The sequence below is a fragment of the Kogia breviceps genome, chromosome 4 (assembly GCF_026419965.1).
Source record: "Kogia breviceps isolate mKogBre1 chromosome 4, mKogBre1 haplotype 1, whole genome shotgun sequence".
Taxonomy (NCBI): domain Eukaryota; kingdom Metazoa; phylum Chordata; class Mammalia; order Artiodactyla; family Physeteridae; genus Kogia; species Kogia breviceps.
This window is the reverse complement of record NC_081313.1, coordinates 167,717,306-167,738,193: the sequence shown is the minus strand read 5'-3', so window position 1 is coordinate 167,738,193 and position 20,888 is coordinate 167,717,306. Positions and strand designations below refer to the sequence as shown.

General features: G+C 46.7%; 1 protein-coding gene and 1 long non-coding RNA gene across 3 annotated transcripts in view; one reads left to right on the top strand and one right to left on the bottom strand.

Annotated features, from left to right (window-relative positions):
* The window catches only part of STK10 (serine/threonine kinase 10), a 125,228-nt gene extending 110,007 nt beyond the window's left edge, over positions 1-15,221 (top strand). For both annotated transcript variants that reach the window (XM_059063478.2, XM_059063479.2), the window contains 7 exons: positions 810-902; positions 3,653-3,782; positions 5,159-5,283; positions 6,846-7,034; positions 7,575-7,700; positions 10,353-10,466; positions 13,880-15,221. In XM_059063478.2, the coding sequence (XP_058919461.1) occupies positions 810-902; positions 3,653-3,782; positions 5,159-5,283; positions 6,846-7,034; positions 7,575-7,700; positions 10,353-10,466; positions 13,880-14,020 (918 nt within the window). In that variant the 3' untranslated portion in view covers positions 14,021-15,221. The remainder of the gene's footprint in view (positions 1-809; positions 903-3,652; positions 3,783-5,158; positions 5,284-6,845; positions 7,035-7,574; positions 7,701-10,352; positions 10,467-13,879) is intronic.
* LOC131756389 (uncharacterized) lies at positions 9,336-20,020 on the bottom strand. Its single transcript, XR_009335607.2, has 4 exons — positions 15,585-20,020; positions 14,935-15,038; positions 13,712-13,894; positions 9,336-10,532 (listed from the first exon to the last, which is right to left on the bottom strand). It is a non-coding gene; the product is annotated as an uncharacterized lncRNA (long non-coding RNA).
* Between the last annotated feature and the right edge of the window lie 868 nt (positions 20,021-20,888).

Sequence of the window (20,888 nt, the reverse complement as noted above, 5' to 3'; positions counted from 1 at the left end):
AGAAGTGTCACCAGGAATCCTTCATCTCTTAATATTGCTTCCATGCATTGATTCTGTTTCAGGCAGACCCCTCCAGGGTGGTCCACCATGGCCTACATCCTCCCAGTTCAGCAACCCCAAAGGACAGAGAGCGGCTTTCCCCAATAATGCCAGCACCCATCCTGAAGCTCTCACTAGCCCAGCGAAGATCACATGCTCATCTCTCAACCAATCCCAGATGCCAAGGCATGGAATATGCTGATTGACAGCTTGGATCATATGCCCAGCCTAGAGTCAAATGGGGCTGGGGGCATCAGCCATACCTGAACCTCAGAGACTGAGCAGGGGCTACCTAATGCATGCATTCTCAACTGGGGTGATATCACCCCCTAAAAGTTAAAAACATCTTAGATATTATAATGGTCTAACAGATTGACAGTATATCTGTGGTATTAAAATTTCATGGTGTTGGGTAATTAGGGAAAAAATGTCTAAAAGGGCTTCTGAGGGGGCAACAATTTAAAAAGAGGTTGAGAAACACTGTCCTAAAAGAAACTGAGGTGCTATCATCAGAAGAAGGGGGATGGATACCAAACAGCAAAAACAGCATCTGTCTGCTCTGAAGGAGTCTGGAAACTGGAGCCAGCAGCAGACAGGTGGCCAGTAGGTGCCATCTGTCAGCGGAGTGGAGAGCAGAGTCGGGGCTAGTGCCTGGAAAGCTGAGCCTCATCTTCAGTCTCCCTGGCCCAGGAGTTCTGGGACTGAAGGCTTATTAAGTATGAAGTGTGGAGGTACCCTGACCTAGCCATTTTCTGCTATCTCTGGTGCAGGTGAAGAATGAGGTGGAGAAGCTCCCCAGGCAGCAGCGGAAGGAAAGCATGAAGCAGAAGATGGAGGAGCATGCACAGAAGAAGCAGATTCTCGTGAGTCCTTGCCCCTCAGCTGGGGAGTAGAGGGGCTGGGGAGTCTCAGGTTTGAGTCTCTGAATGGTGACCAGAGCTCTTCTCTGTCTGTGCCCATGCCCTGCCCTTTGAATACTCACCTCTCATTCTGAATAAATCAGACCATCCTGATTATCATCCCTGTTGTCATCTCCCCCATGCAGCCTTCCCTGATTGCCCTTGCTCCAGCTGGAAGTGAGCTAGCTCTCCCATCTCTAGGAGATACCACAGACCTTTACATCCAGCGCTTCCTGCCTTGTTTTATAGCTGTTTGTACATCACATCTCCTTGACCAACCCAGTACGTCCCGGTACCTGACATCTTCTGGAGAGCCTCAAAGACACCAAACCCAGATCTCCCTGACCTGGTCCTGTTCTCGTGTTCTGAGGGGACACTGTCCTCCACTGTGTTGTCAGGCCAGAAGCCTTGTCATTCCTGACACCTCTTTTCCCTGCAATCCTTCATTGGGTTTTGTTTTTTTTTTAATCTCCAAACTCTCTCTCGATCCATCAACTTGTCAACATCTCTGTGACTCCCTAGCCATTCTTGTCTTTTGCCTGGACTATTGCAGTAGCCTCCCAGCTAGTTTCCCTCCAGTTCTTGCAATTCTTTCTCTCATACCAATTGTTGTGATCAATACGAATTCCAAATCTGATCATGGCACCCTTCCCCAACAGCCCTGGGCCTTTTAAACCTTCAGTGGCTCCCACTTTGTCCGTAAGATCGGATCAGCCTTCTCACATGCTTTCAAGGCCCTATAGGTCTCTTGTCAGCCTCTCCCAGCTACACTCAGTCCCCTCTACCCCAGCCTCAGTAGCCTTCTTTTCACTTCATGCTCTCATTTTGTCCCACTTCCTCTGCCCCCAAATGCAAAGAAAATTAGAGTCTACAATTACAATTGTTTGGTATATTATCTGGTTTAGCATTCATGGCTTACCAGGATAGGTGCTGTTTGTTTTTCCCCTTTACAGAGGAAGAAGCTAAGGCTCAGAGAGGTGACACTGCACAGTTAACAGTGGGGTCCAAGGCCTCAAGCTGAGTCTGACTCCAGGATACCATCATACTTTCCTCCAACCTGTCCCTTGACAGGTTGATTAGAAAAAGAATGCAGGGCTAGGGAGGGTGGGGAGACAGGCCCTAGTCCTCACAGAGGGAGAGAAGACTGGCCCTTTTAGGAGGCCACTCTGGCAATTGCATCAAGAGCTTCAAAAATGTACACATCCTTTGGCCTAGATTTTCTGCTTCTAGGACTAATCTTGGAAGATGAATCATCACAGAGGTTCAAGGACATTTAGCTACCAGAATGTGAAGAGCAGCAGTATCTAAAATAAAGAAGACCTATAAACAACCTATTATATATTGGGTAGATAAGTTGGGTATAGCTAGCTATACCATGAAATATTTTCAGCCATTAAAACTTATTTTTGATAGAAGATTACATTATGACATGGAAAGGTCTTTTTAATAATTTTTTAAAGTTGTGGTAAAATAGACGTAACATAAAATCTGGTATCTTACCCATTTTTAAGTGTGCAGTTCAGTGATATTAAGTACATTTACATCATTGTGAGTACCATCACCATGATCCATCTTCAGAACTCTTCATCTTGCAAAACAGAAACTCTGTACCCATTAAGCAGTAATTCCCCATGACACCCTGCCTCCAGTCCCTGGCAACCACCATTCTACTTTCTGTCTCTACAAATTTGACCTCATATAAGTGGAATCATACAGTTTTTGTCCTTTTGTGTCACTTACCTTGTCCTCAAGATTCATTCGTGTTGTAGCATATATAAGAATTTCTTTCCTTTTAAAGGCTGAATAATATTTCATTGTATGTATATACCACATAGTGTTTATACATTCATCTGTTTATGGACACTTGAGTTGTTTCCAATCCCTTGGCTGTTGTGAATAATGCTGCCATGAATATGGGTGTACAAATATTTCTTCAAGTCTTTAAAAATAATTTTTGTGAAACAACAACAGATGTAAATAGATTTATATAGACACACCAAAACCAGCTGCTAGCATTGAGTGATAAGATTAGTGCACATTTTTAGTTCTTAACATGTTTCCTACAATTTTTATTTAAAAATTTTTTAAATTATTTTTTTATTGAAGTTAGTTGATTTACAATGTTGTGTTAGTTTCGGGTATACAGTGCAGTGATTTAGTGATATATAAATATATATTCTTTTTCAGATTCTTTTCCCTTATAGGTTTTTTTGTTTGTTTGCTTTTGGTTTTTTTTTTTGGCTGTGCCCGATGTGCAGCTTGCGGGATCTTAGTTCCCTGACCACGGATCAAACCTGGTCCCTCAGCAGTGAAAGCTCCAAGTCCTAACCGCTGGACCACCAGGGAATTCCGCCTTATAGGTTATTTCAAAATACTGAGTATAGTTCCCTGTGCTGTACAGTAGGTCCTTGTTGGTTATCTACTTCATGTATAGTAGCTAAAATTTTTAAATTTAAATTTCAGTTCTTCACTCTTTATTAAAGAAAATTTAAAACATAGGCAGAAACAAGTATAATAGTATAATGAATCTCCATATACCCATCACCTGATCTCAGTAATTATTAACTCCTGTCCACTCACTGCCCCACTCTACTGTATTATTTTGAATCAAATCCCAGACATCGTATCATGTCACCTGTTAACATCTCAATATCTAGCTCTAAAAAAAACCCCACAATACCGGAAACATGCCTAAAATTTTAAATACTTAATAGGACCGGGACTTCCTCGCCAAGCAGAAGGAGGACCTGGAGTTGGCGATGAAGAGGATCACGGCCGACAACAGGCGGGAGATCTGTGACAAGGAGCGCGAGTGCCTCACTAGGAAGCAGGAGCTCCTTCGAGGTGGGTGCCCGAGAGCGGGGCGCACATGTTGGCCCAGACTCTCCATGAATGTACATGCCAGCCCCGGGCAAGGAAGAACCGCTAGGTCTTCTCCACCCTAAGACCAAACATCAGCCTTTATGGTGAAACATGAGGAAAATCCCCACTGAAGTCAGGACTGAGGCAGAGATACCAGTTAGCAACAACACTATCTGACATTATTGTGGATGTCAAGGAAAGGAAAAAAAAAAGGAAGCGATGTAGAGTGGGTGGAAATTGCACGTGAGTGAGCTGGATTAACGGGGTCGGGGGGCAGTACTGAGAGCCGCTTCCAGCAGCCAACACGTATCGAGCGACTCCTCTGCCTAGCCACGTGCCTTAATCTTACACCTTAGTCACACTGCATCCTATCCGTAACCCTGCACGGCAGGCCCTACTGTTCTCCCCATTTTTATAGATGAGGAAATTGAGGCTTGGAGAGTGACTCCTTTGGCTTGGGTTGCACAGTTAATGAGTGGTAGAGTGGGCCTTGGATGCAGACTTTATCTTGAAGCCAAGCTCTTAACTACCCTTGTGTGGTGGTGCTTTGGCAGGTTTGCATGCTGGTGAGTCCCTCCCAGCATTAGACTGTCCAGAGACAACACTGTGAGCCACCACCCAGAGGGAGGAGGGCAGGGGAAATCCTGGGGAAGAAGGGGATCAGAGAGGGGCTTATGTATCTGGATGACGTCACTCAGCAGGGGGAGCTCAGCTGAGGAAGCTCTGGGGTAGAGAGTTCTGGAGGGTGCAGAGCTTGGGGTCTGTATGTAGCCCCCCGGCTACCTAATTTATGGCTAGCGGATGTTGGGTACAATTTTATGGGGTATGCAAAGCAAGCAGGCTCCAAATGGTTGGAAGTCTGTTGTTTGAACTGCATTTAAAACAACTGGATGGGCTTCCCTGGTGGCGCAGTGGCTGAGAGTCTGCCTGCCGATTGGGAGGACGTGGGCTCGTGCCCCGGTCCGGGAGGATCCCACATGCCGCGGAGCGGCTGGGCCCGTGAGCCGTGGCCGCTGGGCCTGCGTGTCTGGAGCCTGTGCTTCGCAACGGGAGAGGCCACAACAGTGAGAGGCCCGCGTACCGCAAAATAAGCAAAACAAAAAAACAAAACAACTGGATGGGTGAAAATTAGAGTTTGGTGCCTGTGGGCTTTGGAGCTAATGGTCCCTGTCTGTTGTAAAGATGTAAACATAGGACTAATATACGAGTGCTGTCTCTGGCTCATTATTATTATTATTATTATTATTTTGTGGCACAGTTATCAGCCAGTGTGAGGAGACCTGGCTCGGGGCAGTGGAGGGGAGGGCCTGGTGGGGCTCTGGCCATCTGCACCTCACCGGGTGACATGTCCTCCACAGACCGGGAGGCGGCGCTGTGGGAGATGGAGGAGCATCACCTGCAGGAGAGGCACCAGCTGGTGAAGCAGCAGCTCAAAGACCAGTACTTCCTCCAGCGGCACGAGCTGGTGCGCAAGCATGAGAAGGTGAGGCTCCTAGTCAGCTTGGGTTCAGGGGCTGCCACTGGGAGACCTGGGAGAGCCGTGAGGCTGCCCCTCAGTGGGGCATCACTTGCTCCTGAGAGCAGCCAAATTGGCCACAGTGAGGCTTGAGAGCTTCTTGGGTGATGTCCTGCCTCAGATCCAGGGGCTAGGAATTGGGGAAACTGTGCAGGGAAGGAGATGGCCCAAGCAGCTCCCTCGCTGACTCTGACACCTGAGGTACATGTCTCTCTCACTTTTATGCTCTTCTCCCTTTTTTTGTCCTGCCTTTCTTTCCATTTTCATTTTATATCTTTCCCATGCATTCCCTCAGAATACTTTTTTTAATTGAAGTATCGTTGCTTTACAATGTTGTGCTAATTTCTGCAGTACAGCAAAGTGACTCAGTTATATGCGTACATACATTCTTTTTAAAATATTCTTTTGCATTATGGTTTATCTCAGGAGATTGGACACGGTTCCTTGTGCTGTACAGTAGGACCCTGATGTTTATCCATTCTAAATGTAATAGTTTCTATCTACTAATCCCAAACCCCCAGTTCATCCCTCTCCCTCCCCACTTGGCCTTGGCAACCACAAGTCTATTCTCCATGTCTGTGAGCCTGTTTCTGTTTTGTAGATAGGTTCATTTGTGCCATATTTTAGCTTACACATATAAGTGATATCATTTGGTATTTGTCTTTCTCTTTCTGATTTACTTCACTTCGTATGACCATCTGTGGTTGCATCCATGCTGCTGCAAATGGCATTATTTTGTTCTTTTTTATGGCTGAGTAGTATTCCGTTGTGTATATGTACCACATCTTCTTCATCCATTCATCCGTTTATAGTCATTTAGGTTGCGTCCATGTCTTGGCTATTGTGAATAGTGCTGCTATGATCATAGGAGTGCATGTATCTTTTTGAATTAGTTTTGTCCGGGTATATGCCCAGGAGTGGGATTGCTATAGCATATGGTGACTCTATTTTTAGTTTTCTGAGGAACCTCCCATGCTGTTTTCCATAGTGGATGCACCAACTCACATTCCCACCAACAGGGTCGGAGGGCTCCCTTTTCTCCACACCCTCACCAGCATTTGTTATGTGTAGACTTTTGAAATGATGGCCATTCTGACCAATGTGAGGTGGTACCTCATTGTAGTTTTGATTTGCATTTCTCTTAATAATTAGCGATGTTGAGCATCTTTTCACATGCCTACTGGCCATCTGTATGTCTTCTTTGGATAAATGTCTATTAAGGTCTGCCCATTTTTCAACTGGGTTGCTTGGGGGCTTTTTTGGTTAAGTCGTATGAGCTGTTTGTATATTTGGGAGATTAAGAAGGCATTTAGAAGGTAAGAAGGTAAGGTTATTAATGGTAATTTTTAAAGTGAGAACAGAAAATGTTATTTAAGAGTAGTAGTAAAATGACACGAGCCTTGCTCTGCTGAGCATTCTGGACCACGCAGGTCCTGGGCTCCTGAGTGCGTGTGGCAGCCTTGGAATCTGACCACGCCCATGTGCGTGGAACGCAGCTGACCTTGGCCCCGGCTGGGTGTCCCCCTCAGGAGTGTGAGCAGATGCAGCGCTACAACCAGCGCATGATGGAGCAGCTGAAGGTGCGGCAGCAGCAGGAAAAGGCGCGGCTGCCCAAGATTCAGAGGAGCGAGGGCAAGACGCGCATGGCCATGTATAAGAAGAGCCTGTACATCAACGGGGCGGGCAGTGCCGCTGAGCAGCGCGAGAAGATCAAGCAGGTGGGGGGCCGGGGGCGTCCTGGAGTGGGGCCAGACCCGGGTTTGGTGCGGCCTGAATATCATATGGTTGGGGGAGTACAGAATATAAGACGCAGCACGGGGTCTTGGAAGGAGGAATGGAATGGAAGCCTAAAAGCCTCACGTTGACTGCCCCTCTGGTGGACACACTCAGGGTGTCTATCCTGCAGCTGCTTCTGCAGGTAAACTCCTTCCTCTCCTCTCCTGAGACCCCGCTCACAAGTCACCCGTGTGGCCCGGGGACAGAGTCGGTGGCCGTGGGCTCCTGTGATCCCTGCTTACTACATATGCTGTCCTAGCATGTCTCAGTGTCGTTGCCAATCTGGGGGCTCCTTGAGGGCAGGGGCTGGGTCTCAGCTCAGAGGGGAGGACTTGAGACGGGGGGCAGAGCCTGAGTGGTGCAGGGCACTGTGGCTCTGTACAAAGCAGCCCCTCAGATGGGGTCTCCCCGGGGCAGGGCTGAGCTGGGCTCCCAGCCAGGCCCGTGGCCTGCTGAGGCACCTCGCCTGTTGTCTGTTGCAGTTCTCCCAGCAGGAAGAGAAGAGGCAGAAGTCAGAGCGGCTGCAGCAGCAGCAAAAACATGAGAGCCAGACGCGGGACATGGTGGCACAGTGCGGGAGCAACATGGGAGAGCTGCAGCAGCTGCAGGTACTGCCCTTCTGCCCCGCCCCTGCTTGCCTCACCGCCCCCGAGGCAGTCACCTCCCTGGGGGCCCAAAGACCCTACAAACCGGGAAGGAGTCTGAAGCTCAGGGTGGAATGGTTTCCATCCTGCCGTTCTGTGTGATGTTGGCCGAATCACATCACCCTCCCAGGCCATAGTCTCCACATTCGTAAAATAGGCAGGGGGCCGTGGTGAGGCTTTGTAAATGAGATGACAGAGCTGAGCTGAACGTGCCATGACCGGGGCCTGGCAGTGGGCTTGCTGCTGGATTTCTCGGTCACCACTGTATCTTGGGAAAAGGTGTCCCAATTACCCTAATACCAAAACCAGACGTTACAGAGAGGAAAACTACAGACCTGTATCTCTCATGAACACAGATGCACAAATCCCCAAAGAAACGTTGGCAAATAGAATTTAAAAATGTATAAAAAGTAGTATACACCATCCCACCAGGTGGGATTTATCCCAGGGCTCGTGCAATATATGAAAATGAGTTATGTAATCCATGACATCAACAGGCTAAAGAAGAAACATCACATGATCATATATCATCAACAGATACAGAAAAAGTACTTGACAGAAGCTGACCCCTGCTCATGATAAACACTCTCAGTAAACTAGGAATAGAGGGGAACTTCCTCAACTTGATAAAGGGTATCTATAAAAACCTACAGCTACTTACCATCATCCTTAATGGTGAGAAGCTCAAAGTTTTCCCACTGAAGTCAGGAAAAGGTATCCTGATATTGACAAGCCCCTTTGTTACCTCTTTCCCTGGGGAGATCCTTGACCTTTTTGTTTGCCTCACAGAAGGTTTGCCTCACCCTAAGGGTACCCGCCCGGGAGCTGGTACTTGGAGCCCCCTTGTGGTGGAGCGAGGCATTGCCATACCTGACAGATGGGCTGACACAAAACCTCTGTGACCTCAGGAAATTCTTTAGGCTATTGGATCCATCTGGCAATTTCTGGAAAGGCAGGGAAGTGTGGAGGAAACATTGCAGGTATTGAAGCCTGTCAGGTAGGGGCTCTGCTGCTTGTTGCTGTGTGAATTTTAGCCAGGCCACTCACCTTCTGTATCTATGTTCCCCACCCTGCCTCGTGGGTTTACTGTGAGGATGAACTGAGAAAACCCATAAAGAGTGCTGGGAGCCCAGCTCTGGGCAGGCCAGAGGTACTCAGGGCTGCTATATTATTCCCAACCAAGGCAATTTCTAAATTCCCAAAACCCTTGAACTTGAAACCCCAAATAAAAATTCCCCAAGGGGTTCTACTCTTCCAGTCCAGTAAGGTTGAGGTATCTGGATAAAGGCACTTTCCCCCTGCTTATAAACTCCTTATAAATCACAAGATTGATTCCCTGTGAGGAATCAACAGGGAATTGTCACTTTTGCCTATGAGAGATTCCAGGTTAAGTTTTGTGAGGCAGGTAACTTACCTCAGCGAGAGAACAGTGAGGTTGGCAAGCCTCAGCCAGGTCCATTGCCCTTACCCCTGTCACAAATCTCTCCTGAAGAAATGGTATGTGATGCAGATGATTACATAACTTATACAAATACAAAATATTTATACACACAGATTATCGTAGCTCACACTGCCATAACAAAATACCACAGACTGGGTGGCTTAAGCAACAGAAGTTTATTTTCTTACAGTTTTGGAGCCTGGAAATCCAAGATCAGCTTTGCCAGCATGGCTGGGTTCTCGTGAAGTCTCTCTCTCTGGCTTGCGGATGGATGCCTTCTTGCTGTGTCCTCACATGGCAGAGAGAGAGAGGAGAGGAAAGGAGAGGTGGAGAGAGGGAGAAAAGGAGGGAAGGAGACAGGGAGGGAGCACTCTAGCATGTAAGCACTCTGGTCTCTTCTTATAAGGGCACTAATCCTACCATGAGGGTCCTACCCTCTTGACCTCATCTAAACCTATTTAATCTCCTAAAGGCCCCATATCTCCAAATATCATCCATCACATTGGGCATTAGGGCTTCAACATATGAATTTTGGGGAGACACAATTCAGTACATAGCACAGGTGCTATGTACTGAATTCAGTACATAGCACAATGGTATTTATAATAGTGAAGGTTAAGAGCAACCTAAGTGGCCAAAAATAGGGAAATGTTTAAATTAGATAAACCATACTGTGGGGCATCCTGTAGGAATTAAAATGATGATTGTAAAAGATGTTAATTCTTTGTATAAATGTAGAAATGTTTACATTATAATGTTGAGAGGGAGGCAGGTTTCAGAATTGTGTATACAGGGTGAGCTAAAAAACGCACAGGACAGAGCCTGACGGGAAATATATCTAAAATTCTGTGGTGGTTGCCTCCGTGTGGTGGGATCAGGGCACAGATTTATTGTTATTAGTTTTATACGTTCATGTTGAAAAATTCAAACAATGCAGAAAGCCCGAAGTAGAAAGTTGCAAAACTGCTGCAGATTCCACTACTCAATAAGAATTATTAATGTTAATATTCTGGAATAGTCTTCCAGGCACCTTTTGGTGCATGTGTCTTTACATGTAGTGTTTTGTATAAATGGAGTTTATAATCAAGGAGAAGTAATAAAATGATGCTGGTACCTTCATGGTATATCTCAGCCCTCTGGGCTTCTTACCTTGTACTTCCTGGAATATGTTGCAGAATGAAAAGTGTCACCTTCTGGTAGAGCATGAAACCCAGAAGCTGAAGGCCCTGGACGAAAGCCATAACCAGAACCTAAAGGAATGGCGGGACAAGCTTCGGCCACGCAAAAAGGTAACCCTGTCTGGGCTGGTGGGCTCAGTGGTGGGCTCTGCTTCGTGTTGTGCCATCGGTGTCTGCCTGGGGTATGGATATAGATACAGATATGGATAAGGTACAGATTTAAGAATTTATTTGAAGGAACTGTCTCACCCGATTGTTGGCACTGTTAAGCCTGAAATCTGCAGGGCAGACTGCAGGCTGGAGAGCCAGGGAAGAGTTGATGTTGCAGCGCTGAGCCCCAGGGCAGTGTGGAGACCCAATCCCTCTTTCTTTAGCGGGATCCTCAGTCTTTTTTCTCTTAAGGCCTGCAACTGATTGAGTGAGACCCAACCACATTTTGGAGGGTAAGCTGCTTTATTCAGTCTACTGAGTTAAATGTTAATCACATATAAAAAATTCCTTCACAGTGACATCTAGACTAGTGTTTGACCAAACAACTGGTTACCGTGGCTTTGCCAGGTTGACAAATAAATTGACCATCACAGGGCCTCAGTGTGGTCATTTGTAAAGTGAAGATAATGAATATTGTATAGTGTTATGCAGAAAGCCACCAGCCCACAGTATAGGCCAAGGACGTACTCATGTCCTTCCACTCTCCTAAACTCTGAGGAGAGAGCTGTCCTGATTACCCATTACTCATGTGTCCTGAGCCCTGAGGTTTGTTCTGCGGTCGTACTTGAGCTCTGTTTGCTGTAACTGTGATCTGCCCAGGAGGCAGTTGCCCACCTCAGCCATATAACGGCCTTGGGAGTCCTTGAATAGAGGCTTCCCTCCCTGTGCTAATGGAGCTTTCTAGCTGGAAGCTGGCCTGGGTCCCAGACCTTCCTGATAATAGGCCCACACTTATCTGTAACCACGAATGGTCTGCTAGGACTTTTGATACTTGACACTCAAATCAATTATACTCCTGCTGACACAGGCTGATCTGGCATCAGGAAATAGATGTTCACCTGGTTCTCTTACCTAGGGCTTCTATACCCTTGGCACATCCTGAGAGTCTGAAAATGAATCATCATCTTGCCTCTAGCAACTGCCCAGATTGCTTCTTGCAGGTGCCTGGGCTTAGGGGAGGTGCCGCAAGTATGTATTTGGAGAGCCATTGGATTTTGCTGGTGTGGGCTACCTCTTCCCAGAATTCTTTGTAGAATCATCCTATCTTTAGTCACCTGGGTTGCTGCTGGAACACTGACCCGGAGGTGATGATTTGCATCCTGGAATAAACGTTCTTTTACACTATTGCATTTCAGTCAGCAGCTTTGAGCTGCCTGCCCATGTATGTGGGGGCAGGGGAGATGACTGTACATTGTGGAATATTTTTAGAAAAATTCAGATTTCTTTCAGTAAGTATAGAATATCTAGTAAGGTCAATAAGGCGTTGCTTGGGTCATAGTTGACACAGAATGTGGCCTCAGACAAGTCTTCCCTCCTGAACCTTGCTTTTTGGGGCCATAAGATGAAGATAACATTTCTTTCCTTAAAACAGGTGTTAGTACACTATTGCCCATGGGCCAAATCTGACCTACCACCTGTATTTGTAAATAAAGTTTTATTGGAACACAGCCATGCTCGTTCATTTACATATCGTCTCTGGCTGATTTTACACCAAACAGCAGTTGAGTAGTTGCAACAGAGGCCTTAAGGTTTGCAAAGCCAAAAATATTTACCATCTGGCCCTTTATAGAAAAAAGACTGCTGACTCCTGCTGTACGTTATATAGAGGAATATATAGGTTATATAGAGGTAAAATAGGGTAGTGCTTAAGAGCATAGGCTTTGAAGGAAGACAGACGTGGGAGAAAGTCCTAGCTCCCCCATTACTAGCTGTGAGACCCTGGGCAAGTTATTAAACCTCTCTGTGCTCAAAAAAGTGGTAGCTATTATAATAAAATTGGTATTCCTATAGCAGAAGTTACAAACTGATGGCCCACAGGCTGAAAGTGGCTTAGAGACATTAGGTATGGCCAACATACAGCAATTCAAAAATTTGTTTTAAGGTGCCAGTTTTTTAAGTATAAGGAAATTTTACATAAAAATCTGGATTTCCAGTATCTTTTGAATATGGATATCTTACAACAGACCGGAAAAATTGGCATTGCGATTCAGTGTCCCTTCCGCATTTTTCCTTAGAGGTAGAGCTCACTAGAATTTAGTACTGTTGAAGGAATGAGAGCTTAAGGGGGTATCTAGTAATTAAGCTGTTTGTTGAGACTATTTCAGGGCATCAAATAATAGTTTTAAAGAGAGAGACATAATAGAATGCTGGTCAAATCCTGTGAAAGTGGTTACTTCTATAGTGAAAGTAAGTAATAAAGAAGCCACATTTACTGAGTAACTCGTGTGCCTGGCTTTGCAGATGGTGGCACACAGTGTTTCAGAGCTTGAACTCTGAAGTTAGACCCATCTTGGCTCTGCTTCCAGCTAGCTGAATGACCTTGGGCAAGTGACCTAAGCTCTCTGAGCCTCAGTTTCTCCATCGTTAAAATGGGGATAGTGGTATCTATCTCATAGGGTGAAGATTAAATAAGATGTAATGCACTTAGCATAGTGCCTGACATGTAGGAAGTAGTACTTATAGCCCATTAGTTTTTAATTTAATCTTTGCAGTAGCCCGGCCAGGCAGGTAGTGATATTGCCATTTTACACGAGAGGAAACAGGCTTGGAGAGGAAAGGTAGCATGCAGAGGCCCACCCAGCTGGTAATGGAGCTGAATCCTATTTGACTGTAAAGCCCCTGCTCTTTCCTCTGCACTCTGCTTCCTTTCTTAATTTAATAATTATTTATTTATTTTTGGAGAACCCTCAAGAAATTTTTCTGGTAGGACACAATTTAGCTATATAAACTTGCGTGTGCCCAAGGGAAGCTCCTGCAGTGCTTGTCCGTCTAGATGCTCCCCTTGCAGTTATCTGATGTGCTTTTACAACGTAGAGAACCCCTGTCCTACCACAGACGTTCAGAATTAGAATCTCAGGGGGGTAGCATGACCGCACGTGTATTTTGAAAAGAAGTCCCCTGATTTTGCAGGATGGTCCCCTGGTTAGGAACACCATGTAACTCAGACATCTCTGTTTCCCCTGTTAAACCTCTTGCTCCATTTTCTACCTCAGGTTTTTCTCCATTCTTTTGTTTTCCTGCCGGCTGATTTGCATCTGCTTCTCCCTCACACCCCATCTAGACTGGCATTTCCCCAAAGCAGAGCCCTTGGTCCATAGGAAACGCCTGCATGGCTGTGGCACAAGGAAGGAGGAGGTGGTACCTACCTTCTGGGTGATAGGCGCTGGAGCAGGAGCGAGGGAAGACCAAGTTACCCAGCACTGAGGCCTGGGAGGGGAATTTCCAGAGAAGGCCACTTTGGTGGGGGTCCTGTGGTTGGGGAAGACTTGTGTCCTAAGGGATCCAAACGAGCTCCGGTCTGCCCTCTGTCCTAGGCTCTGGAAGAAGAGCTGAACCAGAAGAAGCAAGAGCAGGAGATGTTCTTCAAAATGAACGAGGAGGCAGAGTGCCTGAGCCCCACCACCCCAAACAAGGCCACCAGGTTCTTCCCCTACAGCTCTGCGGATGCTTCGTAACAGCCGCCTGGGGCTGTGTGGCTGGCAGGCCAGTGGGCCTCGGGGCCCTCCCATTCTCTGTGAACAAGTAACTCAGGAGCCCCTTCCCTCTTGCTTCCATGCCGGCTCGAATCCCGCCCCTTGTCTTGTGCCACCCCAGCTGTGCCTGACAGACCCACCCGGCGTTTCTGGCTTCTCCGCTTGTCGTGGAGGGCGAGGTTTTATGATGTGCTGCCTGATCCTAACGTGCATTCCATTTGAGCCCCAGGTTCCTTTGAGCTGTCAGCGACTTGGGCTGTTGGGGGGGCCAGGGACCAGGAGGAATAGGTGTTCTGTGGCCTCGAGGCCCCTCCTGTTTGCTAAAACACCAGCTTTGCTGTCTGTGGGCACAAAGTGCTACTGAGGAAGTCACCGTGGGCGCGTCCTATTGTAATTATCGGTGGCTTTTCAGCCATTCCCTGCAGTGTCAGGCCAGGAACCACGGCTTCTAACAGGCATTTTGGTTCCCAGTGGAGCCTAGTCTGCAGCCAGCTGCTCAGGGGGTGCCCTCCTTCCTCCAGTTCCCCCAGACTGCTTTCTTCTTGAGACAGCATCCATCTACAGCGGTGGGATGGGGAGTGGCTGAACGCTCCACTGTGATCTCAAGTGTTTCGTGCCATCTTGTACTCCCCCTTCCTGCACACACACACCCACCCCTTGGCCCCCTGGGCCTCTTGTGCCAGGTGGATTGGAACATGTTCGCTGCCTGAGCCTGTGCCACTGAACATGTGAGGGGAGCCATTGGTATGGGCGTGCTGGGGGCCGGCACCAGAGGCACAGGCTGAACCGCCAGCCTGCGATTCCTTTTGGCCCTGCACGGGATCCTGTGTTCAGGGATAAATCCCCCGCCCCACGAGACCTTCCCACCCCAGTCACTCTGTCTCACACTTGCCCACCTGTCTGTAGGAGATACGGGAAGGCTGCTTCCCTCTGCTCTGCGTCCCTCCTAGTTCAGAGTCCGCCTTACACTTCAGACAGAGGCTGGCAGGCACTGGAACTTCTGTTCAGGGAGAAAAAGCATCAGGGAGAAATGCAGTGCTTCCTGCCCCCAGGAACCTGGCAAAAGCAAAGCTTCTGTATCTCAGATGGAATGCTGGGCCTTTGGATGACTCAGCTGGCCTCCCACAGATTCTGATCCCCACAGGCTGCAGAGTGTAGATAACCCAATAAAAGCAATGCTCAACCCAGCGTTCGGTTTATTTACAAAGTAAACTTTTTTTCACGTTTATGTCTAACTTGAAAAAAATATAAATAAATGGCTTCCTTAGGAAAATACCTGCTTTAAAAAAACAAAGCAGAAAACTGAAGGTGATTTTGAGGAATCAAATGGGTGTACTGAGTCTGGCTACTATTTTGGTGGTGGTGATGGGGTGGTTGACACACCCTGGGAGGACTTCCTCTTTCTTCACTCCTATAGGTAAGGGTGCAGTGCTTTGTCTTTCTAAAGCAATTCCCTGGAGTTTTCTGGGCACTGGTTGTAAATGGATCTTGGGAAAGTAGGGTAACCATTCAATAGGAAAAGGGACTTGGGGTTCCAAAGACTTACCTATGCAGTAAAGATGCACTGGGGGCCATGGGAAGGCACTGGTCCTCTTCGGTTAGTGAGCACTCAGCTTGCCTGCTTCAGTATTTGACCCAGAAGGGACAATTTTCAGGTCTCACACAAATGAGACAAGCGAAACAATTATCCCCTTTGATTCTCTTTGGTGCACAGGTGCTGGGAAAACATGAACTAACAGTGTAACTACAGAACACAGACCCAGTTCCACCACGCAAGGCCAGCACTGGCAAATGGTCAGGTGATGGCCAGTGGCAGGGCTGACTTGTGCTTTATTTACAATACTGCCTTTTGTAGCCTGGGGTGTGAGAATGAGTATTAGGTGAATCGCCAGTTTCATGGTGTAGGTGAAAGTGTTTGATCATTTCCTTCTCTGGTTTGTCTTTCACATTGGAATCTCATTCAAGAAGCTGCTGCTTCCTGCTCAGTGCTGCCCTAGTCTTAACACCTCCCCTGTCCTTTCTGGATGGGGTCTGGTTGGGTCTCCCAGTCTCACAGTTGTGCCAGCGTACAATGCCCAACATTGAGAAGGCCCATGCAGTATTCTTTGTGTTCTGTGCTAATGTTTTCTCTGGAAGGGACAGACGGAACTGTTACTCATTTACAGTCAATTTTTAGCAGAGTAAATAGAACTAACTTATATTTTCCCCTTTATGAAGAACAGAAGTTATTTTTATGTAGTTCTAAACTTTATATAAAAAACTTTTGTAAAATGTTCTCTGCAAAGTTAACTGCGAGAATGTAAATATGCTTCTAATAAAATAACAAGGTGAGAAACTCTTTGCATTTGGATTTGTTCTCTTGGATTCAGGTGGGAAAAGCAGGGCAGACTTAAACAAGAAAGGGTTTCCTATCTTCTGAGTACACTGGTGCCTCACAGGTTATACAGCAGGTCAGACGTTGGGGTTTCTGTTCTGAAAGAAGTTATGCTTGGCTGTGTGTGTGTTTTTTCCACAGACCAGGGAAGCCCGACCCCAGGAGTTTTTACATGTTAACTTATTGAATCCTTTCAGCAACCCATGAGGAAGACATTGTCATTCTCGTTTTATAGACGAGGAAACATGCTGGGTCAGGGGAGAGTGAGGCGAAAGCTCAGAGCACTGGGAAGTGCTGATAAAGTGCCTATGGCTTCAGAGTTTGAACTTCACTGTCTCCTCCACAGCTCCTCTCTGCCAACATTACATTACATTCAGCAAGAGTCACACACACTTAACCACCAGCATCTCTGCCATGTTCAAAAGTGTCAGCCATGGGCTTCCCTGGTGGCGCAGTGGTTAAGAATCCACCTGCCAGTGCAGGGGACATGGGTTTGAGCCCTGGTCCGGGAAGATCCCACATGCTGCGGAACAACTAAGCCCGTGCGCCACAACTACTGAGCCTGCGCTCTAGAGCCTGCGAGCCACAACTGCTGAGCCCACGTGCCACAACTACTGAAGCCCGCATGCCTAGGGCCTGTGCTTCGCAACAAGGGAAGCCACCGCAATGAGAATCCCGTGCACCGCAACGAAGAGTAGCCCCCGCTCACTGCAACTGGAGAAAGCCCGTGCGCAGCAACAAAGACCCAATGCAGCCAAAAAAAAAAAAAAAGTGTCATCCATGCCTCTAAACCTCATTGAGGGGTTCTTAACCTGGAGTCAATGGACCCCCCCTCAAACACACACAAGGGATCCATGGGTAGAATTCAGGGTATCTTTGTACCTGGATGGGAAATATTTGGTCATTAGTTTCACTAACCTCTAACTGAAATTCCGCATTTCCTTTCCTTATGGGTATAGGCAACAAACTCTAATATTATTAGCAGTACTTGTGACTATGTCAGCAGTAGAAATCACAGAGACTGCAACTCACATTACAGCTGTTGCAGACATCTTCAATTATCATTTTTGTTCATCATTTTGAAATTATAGTAGTTATTGGACCTATTACTAGATCTTGTTATTTATTGAGATACATAATACATATATCACACATAGTATATATATTTTCTAATATTTTGACACCTCTATCTCATTATGACTGGTTTCACTTGTAATCTATGTGCTTTATACTGTGCATCTGAAAATACTATTCTGAGAAGGGGTTTATATTGTTTGTGGAATGCCTTAAGAACCCCTGCTCTCTCTGTAGCCCTGAGTTGTCACTGGCCTAGAAACTTTCCTGTCACTGTCCAAGAAACCTTCTCACCAGCAGGTGGCAGTCCACTGTCACAGTGTCCCAAAGGTCTGTGAACTCGATGTGTCTGGGGGGATGCAGGCAGATAAGCAGCTGGCATGCCTCCCATTAAGGAGTAGAAATTGAGGTTGCCAGGGAAAAAGGTTCATTCGACTGATGGAAAAGACAATGCATTAGGGGATGCGTGGCACTTTTCCCAAGTTCCCATGAGACTTCCCATGAGATCCTTCCACATTAACTGACACCTCTTAAACGCCAAGTGTTAGAGATGCTGAAATGAATAAGATGTTGACACTGGCTTCAAAATGCTTGTCCTCCTGGGGAAACAGTCCTGGTGAAGTAGAGTGTTAGTTCAGGCTGATGTAGCCTGGGAGAATCAGGGAAGGCTTCCCAGTGGAGGTGATGCCGAGTCTAGGAGGACAAACTTGTATGTGCCAAAACACATGCATTTAGAGACTGGGCTATAGTTGAGAGTGAATGGTTTATGGGCCATGAGGCTGAGAAAAGGACAGGGCCAGACCTGCATGCCAGGCTCAGGCTGACCTTTATTGCCCTGAGAGCAGTACGAAGGCTGGGAAAGAGTTTACTCAGAGGAAGGACAGTTGAAATCATAAGTGTAGCAATTCAAGAGATGGCCCGAGAAGAACACAGACAAAATCAAATGGGAATATTGGCCCACAAAGGTTGGAGACTTTAGGAAGGAAAGGGCAGACTGCAGGCTTCATGAGGGCAGGGAGTAAGACCTTAGCTGACCCCTAAACACCCAGAATCCAGCACTGCAACACCAAGATATGCAGTCTGGGCTTCTCATGCCATAAAGGGAGCAGTAGGGATCTGGGGGCTGTAGACTGGATGTATATTAACTCACTGTGCTACCATGGGTGTTCACTAGTTCTGATTAACAAGTATGTCTCTATGACATAAATCACAGCAAGATCCTTTTTGACCCACCTCCTAGAGAAATGAAAATAAAAACAAAAATAAACAGATGGGACCTAATGAAACTTAAAAGCTTTTGCACAGCAAAGGAAACCATAAACAAGACGAAAAGACAACCCTCAGAATGGGAGAAAATAGTTGAAAATGAAGCAACTGACAAAAGATTAATCTCCAAAATTTATAAGCAACTCATGCAACTCAGTAACAAAAAAAACAAACAACCCAATCCAAAAATGGGCAGAATACTTAAACAGACATTTCTCCAAAGAAGATATACAGATTGCCAACAAACACATGAAAGGATGCTCAACATCACTAATCATTAGAGAAATGCAAATCAAAACTACAATGAGATACCATCTCACACCGGTCAGAATGGCCATCATCAAAAAATCTAGAAACGAAATTGAGTTATTTGTAGTGAGGTGGATGGACTTGGAGTCTGTCATACAGAGTAAAGTAAGTCAAAAGGAGAAAAACAAATACCGTATGCTAACACATATATATGGAATCTAAGAAAAAAAAATGTCATGAAGAGCCTAGGGGTAGGACGGGACTAAAACACAGACCTACTAGAGCATGGACTTGAGGATATGGGGAGGGGGAAGGGTAAGCTGTGACGAAGTGAGAGAGTGGCATGGACATATATACACTACCAAACGTAGGGTGGATAGCTAGTGGGAAGCAGCCGCATGGCACAGGGAGATCAGCTCGGTGGTTTGTGGCCACCTAGAGGGGTGGGATAGGGAGGGTGGGAGGGAGGGAGACGCAAGAGGGAAGAGATATAGGAACATATGTATATGTATAACTGATTCACTTTGTTGTAAAGCAGAAACTAACACACCATTGTAAAGCAATTATACTCCAATAAAGATGTTAAAAAAAAAACAAAACCAAGTACGTCTTTAGTTAAAAATGAAACAGAGAACTTTCAATTCCAGTGATGGCAGACTAGGTCATCCTGATCAGTCCTGACACTGAGGACGATTAGAAAATCTGGACAGAAATACTGAACATGAGACAGACTGGGACCTGGGACCCTTTGCTGCAGTGCTTGCACCTGGGCAAATGTCTCTCTGAGCAACAGAACACAAAGAAACTACAAGGGACTAAAAACAACTGTGTGCGTGCGCAGATGGGGCAAGTTATGCGCAATGGGATACATTGAACCGAAAGAGGCCGAAAGAACCCAACTCTTATTTCTGAAGAGCTGGGAGCAAATGCAGGGTGTCAGAAGCAAAAGCAGGGTACTATGCATGCCCCCTCCACATAACACCACCAAAGGGGTGGGCACACCACCTAAGCCACCCCTCCAGGCTGGTCCTTGGACACACCCCTACCCTCACCCCATATAAGGAACCAGCTCATGCCCATGCCCCCTTCCCTGGGAGCAAGCAAGGGAAAAGCCTTGCCTGAATTTCTTGTCTAGCCTCTTATCAATATCTATTAAGGAGGCCAAGAACCCTGGTTGGTAACAGATTTATGGCACCCAATGTGGGGCAGTTGTCCCCTTCCTGGGAGGGGATCTGCGCACTTCTGGGACCACCGAATGCAGCTTCCCCATGGGTGAAAAATGGCCACCTGAACATCTTGTTTCAGCATCACCATGTTTGGTAAGTCTGCCTTCCTGGCCCCTGGGGGCCTCAGTACCCTCATTCAGGCAATGCTTTCCCCCTCTCCCTTGTCCCTTTCCCTCTCCTGATAGCTCTCTATCTCTCCTCTCTCTGTCCTCTCCGACTTCTGGCCTATACTTCTGAGTGGACGTCAGGCAGCTACAGCATCACTCCTCTGAGCTTGTGAGACCATGCTCCCTTTTGCCGGCAATGGCTCACCTTGACAGGTGACAAGCAGAGGTGGGAGAGGCCCGCCTCACACTGTGCAGATCCTGGTCCAGCGGGCTCTCTCTGAAGGGAGATTTATGGGAGTGATAGAGACTCAAACCTCATACTGTGTACTGGCTGGAAGTCCTATTGTCCTGATAGTCTCACCTTTATTTTCCTGCTGTCTCTCTTTTTCAGTCTTTTCTGTCCCTCCTCCCTTTATCTCTCCCTTGATGTTTATACCTGCACTCTGGTCCCCTTTATCCTGAAAACTTCTTGTTTGTGTCTTTAAGTTTTTGTCATTGGTATCTTTGTTTTATGTAGTTTTGTCTGTCCAATGGCTCCTGCAAGTCTCTGCTGA